The sequence below is a fragment of the Diceros bicornis genome, chromosome 4 (assembly GCF_020826845.1).
Source record: "Diceros bicornis minor isolate mBicDic1 chromosome 4, mDicBic1.mat.cur, whole genome shotgun sequence".
Taxonomy (NCBI): Eukaryota; Metazoa; Chordata; class Mammalia; order Perissodactyla; family Rhinocerotidae; genus Diceros; species Diceros bicornis.
This window is the reverse complement of record NC_080743.1, coordinates 76,985,121-77,007,501: the sequence shown is the minus strand read 5'-3', so window position 1 is coordinate 77,007,501 and position 22,381 is coordinate 76,985,121. Positions and strand designations below refer to the sequence as shown.

The window sequence follows — 22,381 nt, the reverse complement described above, 5'->3', positions numbered from 1 at the left end:
CAAAACTCATGGGGTAATTAAATAAATCTATAAATAAAGGAGGGGTAACCAGTGAGGCTGGAGAGGTTAGGAAGGGCCAGTAATGCAGCCATGTTACAGAGTTTAGAATTTGTCTTAAGAGAGTGGTGGTGGGGAGAGGGGGGTGAGGAGTGTTGAGGAGTTCCAAGTAGGGTTAAGTATATAGTAATCAGATTTTCATTTTAGAAAGATGAATCCAGTAGCGTGTGGAGAGGGTATGGAGCATATGAGACTGGAGGTTCAGGGCCCATTAAGAATCACCCTGGTGACAAGATGATTGTGGCCTGCTTGGGGGAAGAGGCAGTTCAGATGGAGATACGTCCAGCGGGGAAATGGGAGGAGGCTGAGTGTAGGGACTTTGTCAGTGGTACCTGCTGACTGGCCCTTCCCTCAGTTTGCCCCAGCCCAGGCAGTGCTCAGGAAGTGGGAAGCACAGTGTTTCCTGTCAGGAACTCCTACTCCTCTGGCCTGAAGTAAAACATGCCGAGTATCTAGCAGAGCGTGGCCTAGAGGAGGTGCTAGGTAAATGTCTGTTGAGTGACTTTGAAAGGAACTTCATAGTAACCAAGACACAGATGAGTGGAGGAAAAGTCTGTGATTCAGAGTGAGGGCTTTGGAGCCGAGGAGTGAGCAGTGTGGGGCTCAACTGACCAGTGATGCCCCCGGAAGAGCAGACTGTGAAAGGAAGTGGACGGGAGGAGAGGAGAGGAAGGAGGAGGCAGTTTGCTTCTACTTTCAAAATTTGTGGTCCAATAGATGGACGCTTCCAGCGTTTTAAAGCAGTGTAGAGTCCCATGGGGGAAAAGTCACCCCTGTCGAGATTTTAAAATATGAGATGTCATCGTTGAAAAGAATGTTTATTTTCTTCTCTGATTTTTAAATGAATGCATTTTTACTATGAATACATGAAGGTATAAAAAAGAAAAACAGTCACTCCAAAGACTCAAAGACTCAGAGAAGTACTACTATACTATTAACTTTTTGGTGTGTTGTCTTTCAGTTTTTGTCTCGCACATGTTACGTAATTGAGATGTGTTACATTTTGACATATGTGCAATTTGAAACCATACATTTATTTAATCTTTTATCAAAAAAAATACCCATCGTTAAAATTCCTCATAAATATAATTTAGAAAGGATTTTATTAACACTTCTTCTATTGTTGGATACTTATGAGGGTCTAAATTTTTTTTTTATTAAACGCAATGCTAAGGTGAATATCTTCGTGCAGAGATGCTTGTTGACACTCTGAAATATTTCCTAGAAGTTAAGAATTAGTGTCAAAGAATGTGAACCAAGGTTTCTGAGACATTTTGCCAAATAGTGTTCCGGAAATGAACCCATTTCCAAGTTCACTTGCAGATTGTGCGTGTCTGACTCATTGCTTTGCACCAGCATTGAATGGTATAACTTTTAAATTATCAAATTGCCCACAATTAAATTTTTTTGTTTAATGAGCATTTTTAATGCTAGTGAGACTATTTTTCCTATTTACTATTCATTTAAAATTATCCTTTTTATGTTAATTGTTAAGATTCTTTGCCCATATAGTCTATTTAATTCTAGTGATTTTTTAATTGATTTTTTTTTATAAGCTCTTAATAAATTGTTTTGATTCTCTTTTTTTCCCCTCTCCCATTCTTTAATATTTGCAAGGACAACTTTGTAGGAAGGATCTGCTATTGACAAGCATTAATGTTTGTCCTACCTTTTGGGAAGTTGGGAGTAATTAGCAGAAGGCTTCATGGTGTGTTTTGGAATGAGTGTATGGAATACATATCTTGGCAGATGGATTATTTGAAAGGTTTCTTTCTATCTGTTGGCCAGTCTGACCAATAAACTTGGGCATTTCAGTAGCACTATATATTTTGTATTGTTACTTAACTCATTCTTAGTATAATTTTAGATAATTATAGATATATAATATAGATAATTATGTAGATATAATAGATAATTATATAAATATAATATAATAATTATATAATAATTATATAATTCTAGATAATTTTCTTCTGTCAATGGCAGTCATCATTAATGAACTCATTCAGTAACTATTTAAGTGATCACTCTCATGCTAGTCAACTAGTTTTTCCATTTTTCAAATAAGAAAATCACAAAATATCAGCCCTGAGTGAAAGGAGCACTCCCTCTGGATAACACTCCCCAGCGTGTAACTGACTGCGCAAGTTGTGGCGTGGCTGGTGGCCCCGTGTTTGGGAGCACTGTATCGGCTCTCCATCAGAGAAGCCCAGGGAAAGGCATCTTACAGCAGTTAGCCACGCCAGCGGGGAGAAGCTGCCGGCCGAGTACTTATTGATTACTTACTGGAGGCTTGTGGGTTTGAGCCCAAGAGATCCACATATAGGAAACTGACTCTGCCTTTGAGGAGGTTACCATCTGGTTGTGGAGTCAAATCTAATAGGAAAACAGTCATATTTTTGCCTATTTTTCTAATGGATTGTCTTTTACTTATTTAGTGCTAGGAGCTGCTTATATGTAAAAGATATTGATCCTAAATCACACACATATTGAAAAATATTTTTCCTACTTAAAAAATTTTTGCTTTTTAATTAGTGGCTTTTTTTTTATACCGTGTAGAAGTAAAAAAATTTTATGTCAGTGTTTCCCTTTACAGTTCTGAGCTGTATATAATGCTTAGGAAGCTCTTCTTTTTACCTAAATAATAAAAATTTTCTCCCGTTTTTCCTTCTGGTACTTTTTTATAGTTGTGTTAGAATATTTACAATATTAAACCATTTGGAATTTATTTTTATATATTATGTCAGGTAGCAATCTAATTTATTTTCCACATTGCTTATTCAGTTGTCTCAGTACTATTTATTAAAGAATCCAGCTCTTCTCTTCTAATTTGAAATACCCTTTTCTTTATATGCTCAACTTTCCACATTCGTGGGTTTGTTTGTGTCCTCTCCTTTTCCAGGAATCCTTTTGTAACTTATTAGCTATGTGAGTTTGGTTAAAATGCTTTCCCCCTTGGGTTCCCGTGTTTAAAAAGGGGATAATGTTATTTTCATTGTTGCTTGTTTTGGGGCCAGTGCCAATGGCTGTTAATTACTGTAGTAAGTAGTCCCTGTCATTATTTTTCTTTTCAAAAATTTCAAAGATTTCTTGGCCATTCTTATACCTTTATTTTTCTATTTGAATCGAATTTCAATTCATCAAGCTATGAGAAAAACAGACAGACAAAAAGAATAATTGAGATTCTGATGGAAATTACATTCAATTTATATATTAAGCAAGGAAGTTTGACATCTTACAAAATTTAATTTCACATCTACAAACAGTGTAACTCTCTCCATTTATTTAAGTTTTGTTTTTTTTTGCTCTTCAGTCAAATTTTAATCACATGGAGGCCTGAACATTGATTTTTTCCAGTTTTCTGCTTGTTATAGTTGAGACTGGCCTTCTTTCCTTAGAACAGGTGGAGGCAGCTTCAGAGTTTCATTAAACACCTTGAGATGCATTCTCTTTTTAAGTCATCCAAACAGCCCTGCGAGGTGAGATTGAGCATTTCAATTTTACAGAGGAGGAATTTAAAAGGAAAGTAATAGTTTTAAACAGCTATGTATCAGACTTCTGTGTATTTTGACTTAATCTAAAGTAGGTCTGTTATCCCCATTTTACAAATGAGGAAACTGGTTCCGAGAGAAGTTAAGGTGTTGCTGCCAAGAAGCAATAAACGAAGAGGCTTGGGATTCTAAATCAAATGTTCATATGGCCACTGGCCACTATTTGCCCCTGGTGCTCTTTATCCTCTCTGCATCTGTCATGTGTCTCAATGAAGTTGACCCCAGACCAACCCGTCAGTTTCCTGGGGCAGCTGCCATTCCCTAGTCTAGCTTCTGGACCTATCCAAGTGGCCCAGCACAAGAGCAAGTGCAGCTCTTCCCAAGAGCCAATCACAGTGGCTTGGTCGATTTTGTTGCTGTTGAACATGGCCCGGGTGCCCAGCTGCCTGGTTACAGAGAGTACCTGGGAGGAGGCCCAGGGTAGGAGGAAGACCAAAATGATGGAGGCCAAGAATTCTCTCATATACCTGAGTCTTGCTGTTTTGATATCTGGCTGCCAGGGTTGAGGAACCCCAAAGCCAGGTTAGGTTGTCAGCTTCATTACTACATGACCCGAGGGTGTTATAAAAGGGGTGAGAATCTCAGAGTGACCAGGAGGAGGAGCATGACCTGGAACTGCCCCTCCACTGGGCATCCTTAGCCAGGAAAGGGCTGCTCTCAGCTGCAGCAGCCTTAGCTATCAGTAGCATTGTCAGATGCTGTGTTTTTCCTGGATTTGTGCATTGATCTTCCTTTAACAAAAATTTTATCATTGACCCTTTGTCCTTTTTGCAGAAACAAGACATGCTTGTTTCTTGGTTTTTCCACTGTAGCCACTTGGGTGAGGAGGCAGAATTTTAACCGCCTCTTCCTGATTTTGTGTGTGTGAATATTTGTGCATTTATTGCTCCTCTTGTGTCTTGATGGAATGGATCCGGCTGCAGAATCTGGGCTCTAGGAGAGACCCCTGGAGGCCAACCACCCTGGCCTCTGCCTCCAGGCAGGTCTGTATCTGAATGGAGCCAAAGGGTTCCTGAAATATCCTTGGGGTCAGCCAGAGGGGTGGGTGGGGCTCCAGGCTCTGGATGGTTCGTGTTCACTTGAAGCAACTGTTTTCATATATTGAGACTTTGAATAATATTTCATTAGTTAAAAATGTTTTTGCCCGGCCCCCAGAAAGCCAATCACTGAGAGGATGAAATTGCAGAGAGAGAGCGTTTGTTAATCACAAGGCAGCCAAGTGAGGAAATGGGAGAATGAATCTCAAATCCGCTTCCCCGAAAATGGGGACTCAGGGATATTTATAGGGAAGGGGGCAAGGTGGTCTGAAATGATTGGAGGTGAGGAGAGACGAGGTAATTGATGATCTGCACAAGCGTAGTCAAGCTTCATGCCTCTTTGTCCCACCCGTGTTCACAGAATGGTGGCATTAGCGTGCCCTGAGGGTGGAGTTGCAACCTTTTGCCATCAAAAAGTCGCTTATCCAGCACATGTCTGTGTGTGCCCAGTTGATGGGTTGGTGGTCTCAATCTGGCCTGAAGTGCACAAAGGGTTCAGTTCCTGAAAAAAATAGCTCAAACACCCATTACCATAGTGACCCTGGCTCCAGGGGGATGTTACCTATAGGATCCTAGTGGGAGTCAGATAGCATATTGCCTAAACAGCACAGTTAACAATGAGTAAGTTTATTATGCAAATTTAAGTCCTCGCCTTCTATTCTGATAAGTCTCTAGGTAAGGCCATCCCCCGCTTCTTCCTAGTACCAGGAAGAAGATACCTTTACAAATGGAGATTTTCTTTACAAATGTCTCTTATAAAGGGTAACCAGAACTAAGAATGGGCTTAGCACGGACCCACCCAGATACCCAGAGATGTCTATTATAATGGCCTGTTCTGGGGGCTGGCCTCCCATCCCAAACTCTTTTGGTTAGTTAGTGGGGGTGGGGACCAAAGTGTCATTCAGGCAGAGACATATTTCGAGGTGGCCAATTCCTATCCCCCATAGTTAGTAGCTACTTAGTCATCAATGGCTAACTGTTTGTCGGTTTCACTCTTAAGAGGAAAAGGTTGAAATTGCTGGTCTGTGCCGCCTAGGAGGAACTCATTTTCTCTTTTGGAAGAATTTCAGAAATGAAAATTTAAGCCCATTCTACTTGTTTTCTTAGATTGTTTAGGTAGTGATTACTTGGGAGGGAGGCACGTCTGAGTGACTGTGAAGACACTAGAAGTAGGATTTATTTCTCTGAAACTCAGCAAGCATTCCTACAGCACCTACTCTGCCAAGATTGTTGCATTTCACAACTCCAGGATGGCGCCTCCTAGAGTTGAGCAATGTGATGGCCCAATGTGACCCTATGCATAACACTACATTAGATGCCATTGGAATAGGGGTGCAGGATGATAAGACAGAGAAAGTAGATCAGATCTCCTGCCCTTGGGGTGGATTATGATCTATTTAAAGAAACAGTCCTCAGTTGTTAAGATTTGAGGGGGGGTCAGCACATAGCACTTTCTTTCCCTGCCTGTGATCAGAACCAGTTGAGAAAGATAGAGGAATCGGGCAAATGGAGGTTAAAATATCACCTTTATGAGTAGTAATGCTGATCCTAGAGAATGTAGTTTATATCTGTGGGCAAGTGAATTTCTAACAGTGGATCTTAGAATCAGACAGACTTACCCCCCAACACAGGTAGCCCTGGAGAACAGCAGGCTTCTTCTCCTACCAGCCATCTCCCCTGCCCTTTGACTTCTCCTCTAACATTTATAGAAGGGGGAAGCAGAGCAGAATGCAGACTAATCTCTAAGAAAGCAGGGGAGGAGAAGGGGCCAAGCTACCCATGTCCAATTCTTATCCCTCAAATTACCAACCCAGGGAAAAGGCCCAGAGTTACGTTGAAAGATGTCCCAATGTAGGGAAACACCAGATCAGGGAAAAGGAGGTTCCTTCCCTCAACAAGCCCACATGATAAGCTTGAAATGAACTCTGAGGCAATACATTCTGACTATATGAATTTTTGGTACAAGATACATGTTCAGATACTGAAAAGGAATGATCAGAGTAGTATGTATTTAATCAGGGAACATTTCTGTAAGGAAGCAGTGGGCACGTTTTGGTGGAGAGAAGCATACAATTTTAAGCAGATTGACTTGTTGAAATGGGGAGAGTTCATGATGAGCTTGAACTGTAGTAAAATGAAAAAGGCCTCCCATAGGCTGCAGCTGTGATTTACTAATTTCTGGTTTACCATCTGAAAAAATATTGCTTAAATGTTTCTTTAGAGCACAAAGAAAAGATTCTTTGATTTGCTTGCTTTTTTGTCTTACCAGCTAGGGTACAACTGAGAGCCATGGTGTGTAGGCTCAATTGGTGTGATGCTTGCTTTTGAGTTTTCTGTTGCTTAATTGAAAGTGGTTTAAAATCCCACAGGTTCTGAAGAGGAGACTGGGAGGAATAGTAACACAGACCTTCCAAAAACAGTGGATAATTTGGAGGCCGTATTTTTCTTGTTTTTGGAATGCTATTTGTGATTTTTGCATGGTGGATTTTTCTTTCAAAACACATTTTTCTTAGGGTGACATTATAATCTATTTGCACCTAGAAACTGGCAGCTGAAAATTAGGGAAAGGGAAAACGGATAGAGGATTAAAATTAACTATTGATGAACACATAAATAATCAAGATTTAAGGAGATCATATTCCCCTTTGATCTGTTTGCTGCCTGTTTGTACATTTTAGGGTTATTCATACTTAGATATGAATAAGTGGTATAGCCAGATGTGTAAGCTAGTTAAGTTAAATTAGTTAATCCTAATGTCAATCGAGATGTATGTCTGTCTGTGTTGTATAGTATAGAGTTTGATGTGATTGCAGACACAGAGACCCAGGGCACCTCTTGGGGATCTATTTCCATCTCCAAGATTCAGTGAGTTGTTTTCTCGCTGTCTTCTGAAATAAAATATGTAAAATGCTGAGGACAGTACCTGGTACATAGGAAGCTTCTCTAATACTTAACAACATGGAGAAATATTTACTGTATTTTAATTTCAAAGTAGTTATAAAATAGTATGTAAAGTATTATCCAGTTATGCAAAATTCAAAAAATAGTTGTTAAGTTCTTATGTGCCAGAGGCTGTTTTAGCACCTGGCATACAAGAACTAAATAGAGATGAACACACCATTGCTTTGGGTCTCATTTAATTTTGTGTCATGGAATAGACTGGTGCATCTTGCTGTGATGTCCTCAATAAATAGAAAACATTAGTTTCTTCTTAAATTTTTTTTGGAAGCCAGAGACTGACTTTGTATAGATATTTGGCCATAGATACCTGAGTGAGTGCCCTCTCTGAGAAGTCAGTCAGGTGAGCCCTGCCTACCTCTCCTTCTGCGGATTTGGAAGAGCTCATTTATCCCTCTCTTTAGCTCCGAAACAAGAATTAGAAGTTGAAAGCTATTTATTGAGCTTCCTAAGGCACTACTGTAATCCCAGTCCAAACCCACTTGGAATCCTCCCTTTCTGGAGGAGGCTTTGCTGAGAGAATCGTTGTGGTGGTTCTTTTCCTTCAGTGTGTTGTCATTTGCCATTGTATTGGACCTTTTGGATTGTTGTTTTGGGGAGACAGAAATAGTTTCTAGCCCATGCTCAATTGAGCATGCAAGCCAAATTAATGGATTTTCAAACTGGATTTTGACACTGGGGCCCTTTAGCAATGGAAATTTGAGTTTGCATGGTCTACTGGCTGTGATTGGCAGCGCCCATCCTGGCCTCTACTCTTTACTTGTCCATTACGTGGTCTAAGGTAAGTCTTTAGGTCTATATATCTTAAGATCAGGAGGGATTTTCAAATCATTTTACAAAGGTTAAGAGATCTGCACTCACAAAATTATTTTAACAGAAGAAAACCTCCACTGAATAGTCACCATGAAAATTTTTATTCCAAGAAGAGAAATTAATGGTATAAGACCCCAGCACCTGAAGGAATGAAACCATTTAAAAAAAATGAATTAATATTTTTACCTATTCATTCCCAAGTCTTTTGCTTCCATAGTCCCTCAAATGAGAATACAAATTACTGACCAACCTTTTGATATTTCTTTCAGGGACACCTGTGTGGTTCTTTGTGAAAATTGCTCCAATTCGAAACGAACAGGATAAAGTGGTTTTATTTCTTTGCACTTTCAGTGACATAACAGCTTTCAAACAGCCAATTGAGGATGATTCATGTAAAGGTTTGTAATTCTGATTTGTACAAATACATTTATGCTTTTTTTTTTTGCCTGTAGTGTGACTCTTGTTACAGAGAATTTGAGGTTGCCAAGGCAATCTCTGCACAAAGATCAAGATTTAAACTTTAATTTGTGTTGGGTAAAGCATTGTATTATTCTGGAATGTTTTGAGGGAGGAGAAGGGGAGAAAAAAAGCTTTGTTTAGGAAAGGCTTTGAGTCAATGTCATATCTTTTTGATTAACCATTTCCAATAAAGGTTAGACAGAAGAAGGTAGCGGGACCCCTCTGGTATCATCAGAATCTTTTCAGATTTTCACATGACAGATGTCAGTCACCCCAATAAGGCAGTCCATGGCCACATTCATCTTATTTATGTGTAAACTTCTTTAGATGTGACTGAGTTCTAGCATTTCAAGATTGTTAAAGTAGATTTTAGCACATCCCTACCTCTGTGGTTGATTGAGTTCAGTCTGTGGTCTGTTAATTCATTTGAAACATGGTATTGAAGAGGCCAGGGTCTTGAGTAATATTTCCATATGGGTCATTGAATCAGCTCTGTGACCACAGAATTTAGTGCTCACCTCAGCCACGTCACATGCGTGTGTTGTTTGAATAACATTGAGGACCTGAGAAAGGAGATGGCTGAGGATCTCGGGATTTCTAGAACAGCTATACTGCTGAAGAGACGCCGCTCATCAGGATATACAAAAGATGGCATGTTATTCCCAGAGGTTTGGGGTTAGGGATGTCATAGCACTCTTTTTCATCCCTTTTCCATAGCATTCACCCAACATAACCAACGACCTAGGAGCTCTTTCATGTTGCAGTGCTTCGTGGCTCTGTGGTTGATTTTCCAGCTCTTCCTGAGAACCCTGCTCCTTGCGGTTTCTTGAGATGCAGCAGAGAGATGAGAGTAGAAGTCCAGGGGAGTGTCGAACTGGGGCGTATTATTCTGGATGTGGCAAAATTGTGATTGTTAAATGGGCATTATAGGAGGAAATAAAAAGCATTATGTGGATGCTCTCTCAGGGGCTCTGAAGGTATTTAAAATCCTAACATATCTGGATGCTCACATTTATAGGGTTTAGGGCACAATGCCGTGTATACCAGTGCATGCTTTTTTTGTTTTTTTTTAAATATCTGTTAGCTCCATAAATCAATTTCAGCTTGCCTTTTTGTTTCAAGACCATAGTAGACGTAAAGTCTCTCAACCAGTGTCTCAGCCTCCTGCAGTCTCCTTTCCTCCTGCAGATTTGTGAATTCCCTGATTTCTAGTTTCTGACTTGAAGATTTCTCAGTGCAATAGTTATTACAAGGTGATAGACTCACTCATGATTGTCACCTTGCTACCATCTAGAAAGGCCATTTGCTTTTTGTCTGTGTGTGTGTGAGAAAGATTAGCCCTGAGCTGACATCTGTTGCCAATCCTCCTCTTTTTGCTGAGGAAGATTGGCCCTGGGGTAACAACCGTGCCCATCTTCCTCCACTTTATATGTAGGACGCCTGCCACAGCGTGGCTTGATAAGTGGTATGTAGGTCCACGCCCGGGATCCGAACCTGCAAACTCTGGGCCCAGCAGAGAGCGCAAACTTAATCACTACACCACCGGGCTGGCCCCCCGCTTTGCTTTTTTAACCTCACAAACTCATAAATAATATTTTAAAGTCAACCAGATTATTTACACTTATTTTTGCAAGTTTTCTCTTAAAAATTTAAAATGCGATTTGATTGAGTCAAAATGTTTTCCTTTCATCACCACTGGAACATTTTTAGGTGATGTGCAGGTCTTGTTTAGTAGGAAAGTCATATTCAAAAGAGAGTGCTCCTCACCTGCCACCTAGCTGTCTGCATTTGATTCGCACGAAACCTGAAGGAAGAGGGAAATGAGAGTGATGTAGTGAGACTCACTTAGGTTTATTTTCCAGGAATAAAATGCTCCACTTCATTTAACCTGCTTCAGTGATGCATTTCCTTGCTGATAAGAGTTTTGATACACACACACACACACACACACACACACACACACACACACACACGCATTTACCCTGTTTGCTATTAGCCAAGGGAACCGGATATTAATTCTCTTTGCCAGTGAAATAAACAGGAGTAACACGTGGCTTGATTTGTAAAAATTTAAAATGCACACACGCTTTAGCCCTCAATATAGGAATGCTGCTTAGTGGGTCATGCTTAATGTCTCCTCCAAGGCATGACTTTGTAAGCTTGTCCATTTCAAATGTTATGGCAGATATGTTTAGACCCTCCCACTTGTCATGTCAGTGTGCCCCTGGCCCACTTTGATTTTATGGTCTGCTTAGGACAAGGTTAAATTTTATATTAGTCTGTTGATGATGGAAAAGCATGATAATTCTCCAGGCCTTGCTTGTCGTATGTCTATAAACTGCACTTCTGGCCGCAAGGATCAAATCTAGATGGAAATACGCTGCCATGTGGCTGGATTGTTCTTCTGACTTGACATGTCTTCTTGGATGTGCTCTCACATTGTGAGATTCCAGCAGATCCAGCCAGGTTCTCAGTATAGCACCTCACTTAGTATTAAGAGTCTTAAGACTCTTGCTGATCCAGGCTTGTTTAGAATTCTCTTTTGAGATGGAATGGAAGGGTGGATAATCCAAAACCCCAGAAAATCCCCAGATAATTGCTCTTTGGCATTGCAGCATGAGGTATTTTCCCACCATCAGATTAGTCTTTTTAAAGTCAACTGTGCTCAGATTGTCTTTGAAATGACTTTGTTTTCTCTAATCACTTGGGGATTGAGGAAGTGAGGTGAGTGCATCCTAATATTGATTCGAGAAGCCACTTGGTGCCTAACAATTTCCCACAAAGGGGTAAACACGTGGGATAATTGGCAGTAGACTATTTTAGCATCTAACACATAGTAACGTGGCCCAGAGCTCCAAGCGCAGGTGATGGGCCCCGGGAATGCTCCCTGAGCCCCCTCATTCATGCTGTGTATCAGTTCTCAACGATCCTTTTAGTGAATTACCCAGGCCCCTGACTTCCTCATCTTCTCTTTTCTGTCCATCTTTTGACTAATTCCCTTGCTCTCTGACAAAAAGTGCCCACAGATGGCATGGAGCAGGAAATGAAAGTCAAACTAGGTTTGCTGTTTGGTAACAGCTCTGGGGTGTGTGTGTGTAGGGGTGTGTGTGTGTAGGGGTGTGTGTGTGTGTTTGAAGGCTGAATGAAAGAGTAGGTGGGAATTCTCAGCTGAAATGAGAATCTGTGGTACTCCAGGGGTTTTATTTGTTCCTTATCTCTTGCTTTTCTGCTGTTGGGGATAATTAGGAGTAGGCTGCTGAGGGTATTTTTCTCTGTCCCATTCTCCTTCTGAGCCAGCAGCCTTGGGCAAGTGGGTAGAGAAGAATTCCAGCGTAAGGCTGAGGATTTTTTCTCTGCATTGCTCACTGAAGGATGAGTCACTCCTCTTGTTTTCTGTCTTACCCCAGCGAATAATCTCATGTTAAAGCAGCAAATAAAAGATCCACGTATTTACTTCTAAATTCACAGTTAAACTTGAGCCAAATGCAGACAACAAAAGGAATGTAAAACTCCAGAGGAGATTTTTAAGGGCCAAAGATTTACAATATTCGGGATGAGGGCTCTGGCAAACTGTTGTAACTGCCGACCCTTCTCCACGTGTCTTCATGTAGCATATTTGTGAGGTGCTCTTGGGAAAGAAACAGAGTAATGGATACAAGCCACAGGCCCCCTCTCCCCTCCAGAATTAACATTTTGTCTCTCTGCCCTTAGGGTGATGATTTAGTGACTGCTACTTGAAGAGCCCACCCTAGATTTTTGGTTATTTGTACATTGATAGGGAAAAGATCAGGGAGGAAGACTTGAGGACACTTAGGCAGTATCCACGTTGACTGTCTCTTCTGGTCCCCTTGGTCTGCTGTTCTCTTCGGGATGTTGAAGACATTCCTTAGACATCCCCTTAAAGGAAGACTCCTCTAAGACAATCTGTGACTCTACAGATGAGGACGAGCCTGGCCTCACAGCCTCCCCACCAGTGTGAGGGTACCTTCCGGGATTCCTCTGCCGCTTCTATTCAGAGTGACTCGGCATGACTTCCCAGGGAGGGGTCTGTAGGTCTGCCTTTTCTGGTATCCTTGGACTTACCCTCAGAGGAGCTGGAATTCCAGCTCATCCCAGAACCATCTCTTCTGGCCTGGGGAGGATACAGGACTGTGTGGGCTAAAGCAGCCTAGTGGGGGGCTCACCCCAGTTGAAACCAGCAGCCACTGTGGGGTCAAGGAAAGGGGAAGCAGTTGTCCTTACTGAGAATGGAGAAAGGACCCGTTAAGTACTTTTTACTTGATTGCTAGGTTGTATATTGTGTTCCTTGTGTCCTTCTTTTCCTTTCATGCTTCCTCTTCCCCTCCTGCCCACCCCCTCTCACCCAAAAGACGCCCAATAAGTGTATGTGCTGAATAAAAAGAAGTCCGCCTGAGGCAAACGGGGCTACACAGGAGGAAGTGGGCAGTTCTGCTGGGGGTGTGGCAGTATCGGGGAAAGGCTTCCTCGAATGAGGAGGGTGCACCAGCTGCCTTATCTTCCTTGTGGAAGATGACCATGTGGCTTCGCCTAAGCAAGATCGTCTTGAGCTGGGTTCTCATTGGGTGGTCCCCTCCCAGCTGGCCCTTTGGACAATAAGAGAGTCACTTTTTCCAGGAATGTTTCTCAGCCATCTCCTGATGGCTCTGCTATAAGGGACATCGTTGGTCCAAATTATACATATTATCTTCCATCAAACCCCTTTGCTTCTCTTCCTGTGTTTTTAGTCTCATTGCTTGGCTCTCACCCGTCACCCAAACCAGGAACCCAGAGGCCACCTGGATTGCCTCTTCTGTCGCTCTACAGCTACTGTTCATTGAGTCCTGTCGACTCTACCTCTAGCTGTCTTCAAGTCGTTCCTTGTCATCTGGCCCAGGCCACAGCATTGGTCCAGGCCTGCATGGTCTTTTGCCTGGGGTCCTGACTGGTCTTTTATCTGTCAACCTTTTTTTTTTAAGTCTACTATCTACACTACCATTCTGTCCTAAAATGAAATCAGTGTTTCCTCCTCCCCACCATATTTAAACTCCTTCAGTGGTTCCCCATGGGTTTCAGGATGAAGTTCAAATTTCTTACCTTGCAGTCTAGGTTCTTGCCACCTAAATTCTTCTTGATGTGGTCCCTGATAACCTCTTTAGCCTCACTTCAGGTCACTCTCTGCATCCTCCTTCCATCTACAAGCCATGTCTCATTCATCCAGCCACTTAGAACGTCTTATTGTTCACTGACGTATTACACTATTTTGTGATTTTGTGCCTTTGTAGGTGCTGTTCCTTCTGTGTGGAATGTCTATCTTTTCCTTCTTGAGTTCTTTTTTTTTTTTTTTTTAAAGTAACTGTTTTTTTTGTTTTTTTTTTTGGTGGGAAAGAGTTGCCCTGAGCTAACATCTGTTGCCAATCTTCCTCTCTCTCTCTCTCTTTTTTTCTCTTCCCAAAACCCCAGTACATAGTTGTATATTCTAGTTGTAAGTCCTTCTAGTTCTTGTGTGTGAGCTGTTGCTACAGCATGGCTGCTGACAGATGAGTGGTGTGGTTCCGTGCCCAGGAACAGAACCTAGGCCGCCGAAGCAGAACATGCCGAACTTTAACCGCTAGACCATCAAGGCTGGCTCCCTTCTTTTTTTTTTTTTATAATTTTATTTATTTATTTATTTACCCCAAAGCCCCAGTAGATAGTTGTATGTAGATAGTTGTATGTCATAGCTGCACATCCTTCCAGTTGCTGTTTGTGGGACGCAGCCTCAGCATGGCCGGAGAAGCGGTGCATCGGTGCACGCCCGGGATCTGAACCTGGGCCGCCAGCAGCGGAGCGCACGCACTTAAGTGCTAAGCCACGGGGCTGGCCCGGCTGGCTCCCTTCTTGAGTTCTTAACTCCTACTCATCTTTCAGAATTTTGCTTTAGTTTCACCTCCTCTGGAAAGTCCTCTCTGACTCCCCAGCCTGGATTAGATACACCTTTCTCTGGACAGTCTTGGCCATAGCATCCTGTACTCACCTTTGTCAGAGAACTTAGCTTACTATATCATGGTTTTTTAATTTTCAGTCTTCCCTACTAGTGTGCATGCTCTTTGAAGCCACAGTCTGTTGTCTTATTCATCTTAGTATCTCCAGTACTAGCACTGTGCCTGGCATATAGTAGATATGTTTATAGAATTAATACAGTAGTTATGTTTATAGAATTAATACTTGAGGGCCGGCCCCAGGGTGTAGTGGTTAAGTTCATGCGCTCCACTTTGGCGGCCCGAGGTTTGTGGGTTTGGATCCTGGGCACGGACCTATGCACTGCTTATCAAGCCATGCTATGGCAGGTGTCTCACATGTAAAGTAGAGGAAGATGGGCATGGATGTTAGCCCAGGGCCAATCTTCTTCAGCAAAATGAGGAGAATTGGCAACAGATGTTAGCTCAGGGCTAATCTTCCTCACCAAAAAAAAAAAAGAATTAATATGTGAGTGAATGAAGTTCTTTCATCTGGCTAGGCAATGATTCCTGTTAGAAAGTGCGTATAGTTCAGAAAGGAAAACATGGAGGTGGAACTTGGGAGAGAACTTATTTCTTTTCTTCGGAACAGGCAGAGCCTGCCCATCCTGGTAGAGGTGTGATGGAGGATCTCATTCTGCCTGTCCATTTCCCCAACCAATACCCACTCACGTTCCCATGCCCTCCACTCAGCCGGCTGAGAGCCAGCTCCTTTAAGGGCTAATTCTTGGAAAGTGATTCAGGGCTAGCCCAGAGAGTGAGAGGCCAGCCTGAGCCCAGAGAAATTCCCAGAGGTCCAGGGAAGGATCTTTCTTTTCATCCTTTTGTGCTATATCAGCTGATGGAGCAGGGCCCTGAGCTCCCTGCCAGGCAGGATCTGGGGTGTCTGCCCTGCCACCTCCCTCTCCTCATTGGTCCCTGAGTATGGGTCATGGTGGTGATGGTAGTGACTGTAGTGGAGGAGTGGGATGGGTTGAGGGTTGCAGAGCCCTTGCCGATGTTTGCACGTAGAACCAGTTTCTACCTGATTGGGAAATATACTTTGTGCTTTTGTTGAAAAGCTCTGTAGAATTCAATTCCAGCTTTCCTTTAAGCTGTAGGAGAGCCTGATTCTGAAAGAGACTTTAAAAAATTCTAGTCCATAGTTCATATAAGCAAATTCCAGTGAGCATGTTCATAAATGGCACATTTGGGGGAGATGTTAAAGACTCCTGCGGAGTCTGGGCTGTCCCCTCCTGTGAGGATTATGGGACCCCCACAGCCTGACCATCATGCACCTCTTTTCAAGCTGACTCTAGAAGTACCATTCCTCTGCTTAATGGCATCAGGATGGATGAAAACGCCACTATCTTTTATTAAAGCCCAGAACTTCTGGAATGAGATAAAAAAGAACTGATTTGCTGTTCTTGCTATGTTGACAAAAATTTATCCAGATCATGATTCTTAAAGGTTGTGCAAAAAAAGAGCCATTCTTCGGCACTCCATTGTCCTCTGGATTCTAAGCCTGTCTTGGAAAGGTGCTCCAGGGTAAAATTTGGCAGATGAGATTTCTGCTGCAAGGCGCTGTATACTTCTAAACTATAAAGGACAAAAAAATGAAATTGCCTGGGCTGCTTTTAGCTGTCACGTAAAAATAGTGGCATGCTCTGTTTATTTGCTGCACACCCCACATCCAGGTCTTTGGAGCTCCTCAACCTCAAGCTTGGTCTTGAGAACTCTGACAGGCTTTCAGGGGTCTCCTGAGGTGATTTTCATGATCATAACCTTGATGCAAATGGGCCGTTGGCTATAGGAATGAACAGTTGTCTTTGGGGACTTTTAGATCATGCATACATCTTAAATTCTCAGTCCAGATCACTCAGAAATGTTACGTTCTGGGGTATAGAGTGGGCTGGATTACAAAAAGACCACTGTTTTACTTTTCCTGGAAGAACTAGTCCAGAGGGCCAAGGAGGCCTCAAGACAGCCTGTGTTTTAGCCCACTAACTAGAACCCACTAAACTTAGCCACTTCGTTTTACCGGGCAAATGCACCCTGCCTTTAGGAGGGTAGAGTATTTTAATTTCCACTTTACGGATGAGTTAATTGAAGCCCAGACAACTTAAACAACTTGTTGGTGATAACAAAGCAAGCTAGAGGCAGAGATGGGACTTATATCCAGATTTCTTTACTCTAAGCTTAGGACTAGGCTCTTTGTGGTTCTTGTTTTAAGGGGACCTGTCACCAACTGTCCTTCCCTTATCCTGGAGAAGACTAAAATCTGCCAGTGCTTTTTCCCCACCCACCCAGGGATTAAATTCATTTCTTATTTGCCTGGCTCTGGAGAATGTAATGCATGGAATGGCCATTTGACTAGCTTGTCCATTTAAAACCTGGAACCAGCTTGGTCTCTGCTAGATCAGATGATGTGGGGTTGGGAACAGCCTGAGCCCAGTCACAAAGTCAGAGAAACATCTTGCTTGCCTGGAATTATTTGGCAGAAAAGCCTTGGGCCAGAGTGGAGAGATCTGGGTTCTAGACTCTTTTTAGTTATCTAGGCACTCTGTGCCTCGGTTTCCCTATGTGTAAAATGATACTAAAACTTGTCCTACCTACTTCACAAAGCTATGGTTAGGATAAAGTGAAAGTGCAGGGGAAAAGTAAATTTATACACAAATTTGAGCATGACTAGGTGCCTTGCTGAGCAACGAGTTTTGATTGCAAGAAATGCAGTGACTCGTGGGTGCTCAGGAGGGCAATGGGGTGTCTGCTTCCGATAGTGTAACTCGTGATGTGAATGTCCATGCGCCTTCAGGACGTGGTTGAACCTGTCTTTTCTCTCTTCCACACGCCCAGGATGGGGGAAGTTTGCTCGGCTGACCAGAGCACTGACGAGCAGCAGGGGGGTGCTGCAGCAGCTGGCTCCCAGCGTGCAAAAAGGCGAGAATGTCCACAAGCACTCCCGTCTGGCCGAGGTAAGGGTAGGGCTTGGCTCGTCTTAAACCTCACTTCTCTGGGCTGAGAAAATGGTACAAAGCAAGTGTGCTGGTGTGGAGGGGACCTTCAGGACCCCAGACTCTGGGGCTACACACCACAATGTGTGACTTTGGGTAAGTGACCTAATTCCTTTCAGTTTTGTACTTTCCCGTGTGTAAAGAGGACTGCAAACAACTCTATTCCAACTTGCTTGAGATTGTAGGTGTCAGTTCACTTTTTTGAAGGAGGAGAGAAGGAGCTAGAAATACATGAAGGAGGTTTTACTTACAAACCATAATCAATTTTGTTATTTTGAGCAACACATACTATTATAGGAAAAGGAAACAAAGGAAGCGAAAAGAAGAAAATAAAAATCACCTGTAATCTCACTCACCAGATGACATTGATATAATCTTTGTGTGCATTTCTTAACTCTTTTCTTTGCAGATGTCCTGTTTCCTAAAGCCTAAGAAATACATTTTTTTGCATGTTAATGTTTATGAAGTTGAGATGCATCTAAGAGTCCATGTGTGGACTTAATCTGGTTGTGTTGCCTTTTCTTCACTTTATATAATCATGAATATCTTTCCAGGTTAATAAATAGACTTAAAATTATTGTTGCTTTGAAAACCTTTGTGATGAGAAAAACTCATGACTGTGGTGTCCTCCCTTTTGCTGGGACAAGTGAGAGGCTGGGAAACCTGGACAAGGTGTTTGACCTTAATGCACCCAGATTACTATTAACTGTCTTTGGTGGTTCTGCATCCAGATCACTATCATCTCCCTTTGGTGGTTCATTTTTTCAACTAGACCAGGATAGGACCAATTAAGAGCATTGTATCTTCCACACAGCAAACTTCCATCTTACACAAGGATGACAGCGTAAGCTGTCTCTCTGCCTGGTGGTGGCTGGTCAGTTCTTGACCCATGCTCGGACGACAGGGCCCTCTCTGACCTGACTCCTGGCTCCCATACTCCTGAGAGAGGAACTCCCAGCCTGGTGCAGCTCACAGTGGGTGCTCTGCATGTGTGCACCAGATGTCAAATGAGTCAACTACAGAAGATCTCCTCCAGCGGCCAAAAGCTTCTGCCAACAGTGGGGATGGGAGCACTCATTCGTGTCGTGTTAGAGAAGGAGAGACATTTGGATGATGGCAGCATCGTGTTTTGTCACGGTGTGGGCTCGGCTTATCATAGAAAGAATCATAAAGGAGACCTTTCAGCTCACAGCCTGCACTTTCCCTCTCCCTGCTTCTTCTTTTGGTTAATAAAGTAACTTCCTCTCCTACTGCTCTCCGCCTTGCTCACTCTTATCCAGTCACACTCCTTGCTGTTCCTCATACACACCAGGATTGCTCTTCCCACAGATATCTGCTTGGAAACTTCACCAATTCCAGGTCTTTGCTCAAATTTCATTTTCTCTATGTGGCTGTCTGTATCAGTTGGCATTCTACCAGAGAAATAGAACCAGTAGGATATTTATATAATAAGAGAATTATTGCAAGGTGTTGATTTATGTGATTTAGGGGGCTGGCTAGGCAAGTCCAAAATTCATAGGGCAGCTTGGCTGACTGGAAACTCTTCGGAGGAGCTGATGCTGAAGTCCACAGATGGAATTTCTTCTTCCTCAGGGAAACCTCAGTTCTGTTCTTAAAGCCTTTCACTGATTAGATAAGGCCCACCCAGATTATAGAGTATAATCTCCTTTCCTGAAAGTCAGCTGTTTGTAGATGTTAATCATATCTACAAAATGCCTTCACAGGAACAATAGATTAGTGTTTGATTGAATAACTGAGTACCTGGCCTAGCCAAGTTGACACATAAAACTAACAAGTACAGTTTACCCCTTGTCCACTTGGCACCCACACACATCTCCATAAACCATACTTATATACAAATAAAGACAATAAAAAAGTCATACTTCCCCTTAACATGATCCAGTTATCCTACATATGACCAAAAACATGCCAACCCTTTCCCCAGAAGAGGATGTAAACTCCTTGGATGATGTTCACTCTTCTCCTTGATATCCTGAAACTTAAATACTGTGATGCAAACTTAACTATTATTAATACATTTTATGTTAGATGATAAGCGGGTAAGAGAGGGAAGAAAATAAAAATATTTGCCTAATATATATATGCATATATATGTTATATATATAATATAATATTTTATATTATATATGTTAGATATATAACATATATGGTATATTCTAATGTAATAACATAATATAATATGTTATATATGTTATAATATAGATGCATATATAATATGTTATATTTGCATATATATAGAAACACTTATAACAAAATAAGAAATACTCATAACTCCTAATCCTTTCCTTAACCTGCTCTTTGTTACTCTCCACTTAATACCTTCTTTTTTTTTGTAATTAATCATAATTTTATTTTTATTTTTTATTTTTTATTTATTTTTAATTTTTTATTTATTGGTTTATAACATTGTATAAATTTCAGGTGTACATCATTATACTTCTATTTCTGCATAGATTACATCATGTTCACCACCCAAATACTAATTACAACCCATCACCACACACATGTGCCGAATTATCCCTTTTGCCTTCCTCCCTCCCCCCTTCCCCTCTGGTAACCACCAATCCAATCTCTGTCTCTATGTGTTTATTGTTGTTATTATCTACTACTTAATGAAGGGAATCATACGGTATTTGACCTAATATACTATACAGTTTACTTATGTATTGTGTTTGTTGCTCACTGATATATCCCAAGCACTTAAAACAGTGTCTGGCACATAGTAGATGTTCATCAGTAGTAAGTGCTTTTTTTTAATTGATTGATTGGATGAAACAAAGGAAATAATGTTAGTATTTTTGTTTACCTGTCTGCCAGAAGTAGTTGCTCATTGATTTGCAATATGAGGCAAACATCTGGGTCCCATCCCAGGGGCTAGTAAATTTTAGTCAGCCTGGTTAGAGGCTTATGGATTTTATTGATCTTTTCAAAGAACTAGCTTTTGGTTTTGTTGATTTTCTCTAATGGTTTCCTGTTTTCAATTTCATTGGTTTCTGCTCTGATTTTTATTTTTCCTTAGTTTGGATTTAATTTGTTTATCTTTTTCTACTTTCCTAAGGTGGAAGCTTAGTTATTGATTTTTGATCTTTCTTCTTTTCTAATATATGCATTCAATCCTATAAATTTCCCCCTAAGCACTGCTTTCACTGCATCCTACACATTTTGATAGGTTGTGTTTTCATTTTTGTTTAGTTCAAAATATTTTTAAAATTTCTCTTGAGGTTTTTTCTTTGATCCTGTGTGTTATTTAGAAGTGTGTTGTTTAATCTCCAAGTATTTGGAGGATTTTACAGCTATCTTTCTGTTATTGATTTCTAGTTTAATTCCATTGTGTCCTGAGAGTACATATTGTATGATTTCTAGTCTTTTAAATTTAATAAGGTGTGTTTTGTGGCCCAGAATGTGGCCTGTCATGTGAATGTTCCATGTGAGCTTGAGAAGAATGTGTATTCTGTTGTTGTTGGATGAAGTAGTCTATAGATGTCAATTATGTCCAGTTGATTAATGGTGTTGTTGGTAAACTGGGTCCTTACTGATTTTCTGCCTGCCAGATCTATCCATTTCTGATAGAGGGGTGTATAAGTCTCCAACTATAATAGTGGATTCGTCTGTTTCTCTTTGTAGTTCTATAAATTTTTGCCTCATGTATTTTGATGTTCTATTTGGTGCCTACACATTAAGGATTGTTATGTCTTCTTGAAAAATTGACCCCTTTATCATTATGTAGTGCCCTTCTTTATCCCTGATAACTTTTCTTGCTCTGAAGTCTGGTGTGTCAGGAATGAATATAGCTATTCCTGCTTTCTTTTGGTTAGTGTTAGCATGGTGTATCTTTCTTCATCCCTTTACTTTAATCTGTAGATGTATTTATATTTAAAGTGGGTTTCTTATAGGCAACATATAATTGGGTCTTGTTTTTTGATCCACTTTGACAGTCTTTGTCTTAATTGGCCTATTTAGACCATTGACATTTAAAGTGATTATTGATATAGTTGGATTAATATCTACCACATTTATTACTGGTTTTTATTTGTTGCCCTTGTTCTTATTTTGTGTTCCACTCTTTTTTCTGCCTTTTGTGCTTTTAGTTGAGTATTTTATATGATTCTATTTTCTCTCCTTTCTTAGCATATCAGTTATATTTCTTTGTTTTTTTTTTTTAGTGCTTGCCCTAGAGTTTGCAATATACATTTACAGCTGATCCAAGTTCACGTTCAAATAACAAGTACTGCTTCATGGGTAGTGCAAGTACCTTTGAATAAAATATTCCTAATTCCTCTGTCCTGTCCGTCGTATCATTGCTGTCTTTGATTTCACTTGTTCTTAAGTGTACATAAGTGTATATACATATACATGATCAAATACATTGTTACTATTATTTTGAACAAACTGTTATCTGTTAGATCAATTAAGAATGAGAAAAATATGGGGCTGGCCCCATGGCTTAGTGGTTAAGTGCCCGTGCTCCGCTACTGGCGGCCCGGGTTCGGATCCCG

The 22,381-nt window shown here is 41.2% G+C and overlaps 1 protein-coding gene across 1 annotated transcript in view; it reads left to right on the top strand.

Annotated features, from left to right (window-relative positions):
- The window catches only part of KCNH1 (potassium voltage-gated channel subfamily H member 1), a 353,446-nt gene that overhangs the window by 29,003 nt on the left and 302,062 nt on the right, over positions 1-22,381 (top strand). The window contains exons 4-5 of the mRNA XM_058539782.1: positions 8,686-8,814; positions 17,707-17,825. Of these exons, the coding sequence (XP_058395765.1) occupies positions 8,686-8,814; positions 17,707-17,825 (248 nt within the window). The remainder of the gene's footprint in view (positions 1-8,685; positions 8,815-17,706; positions 17,826-22,381) is intronic.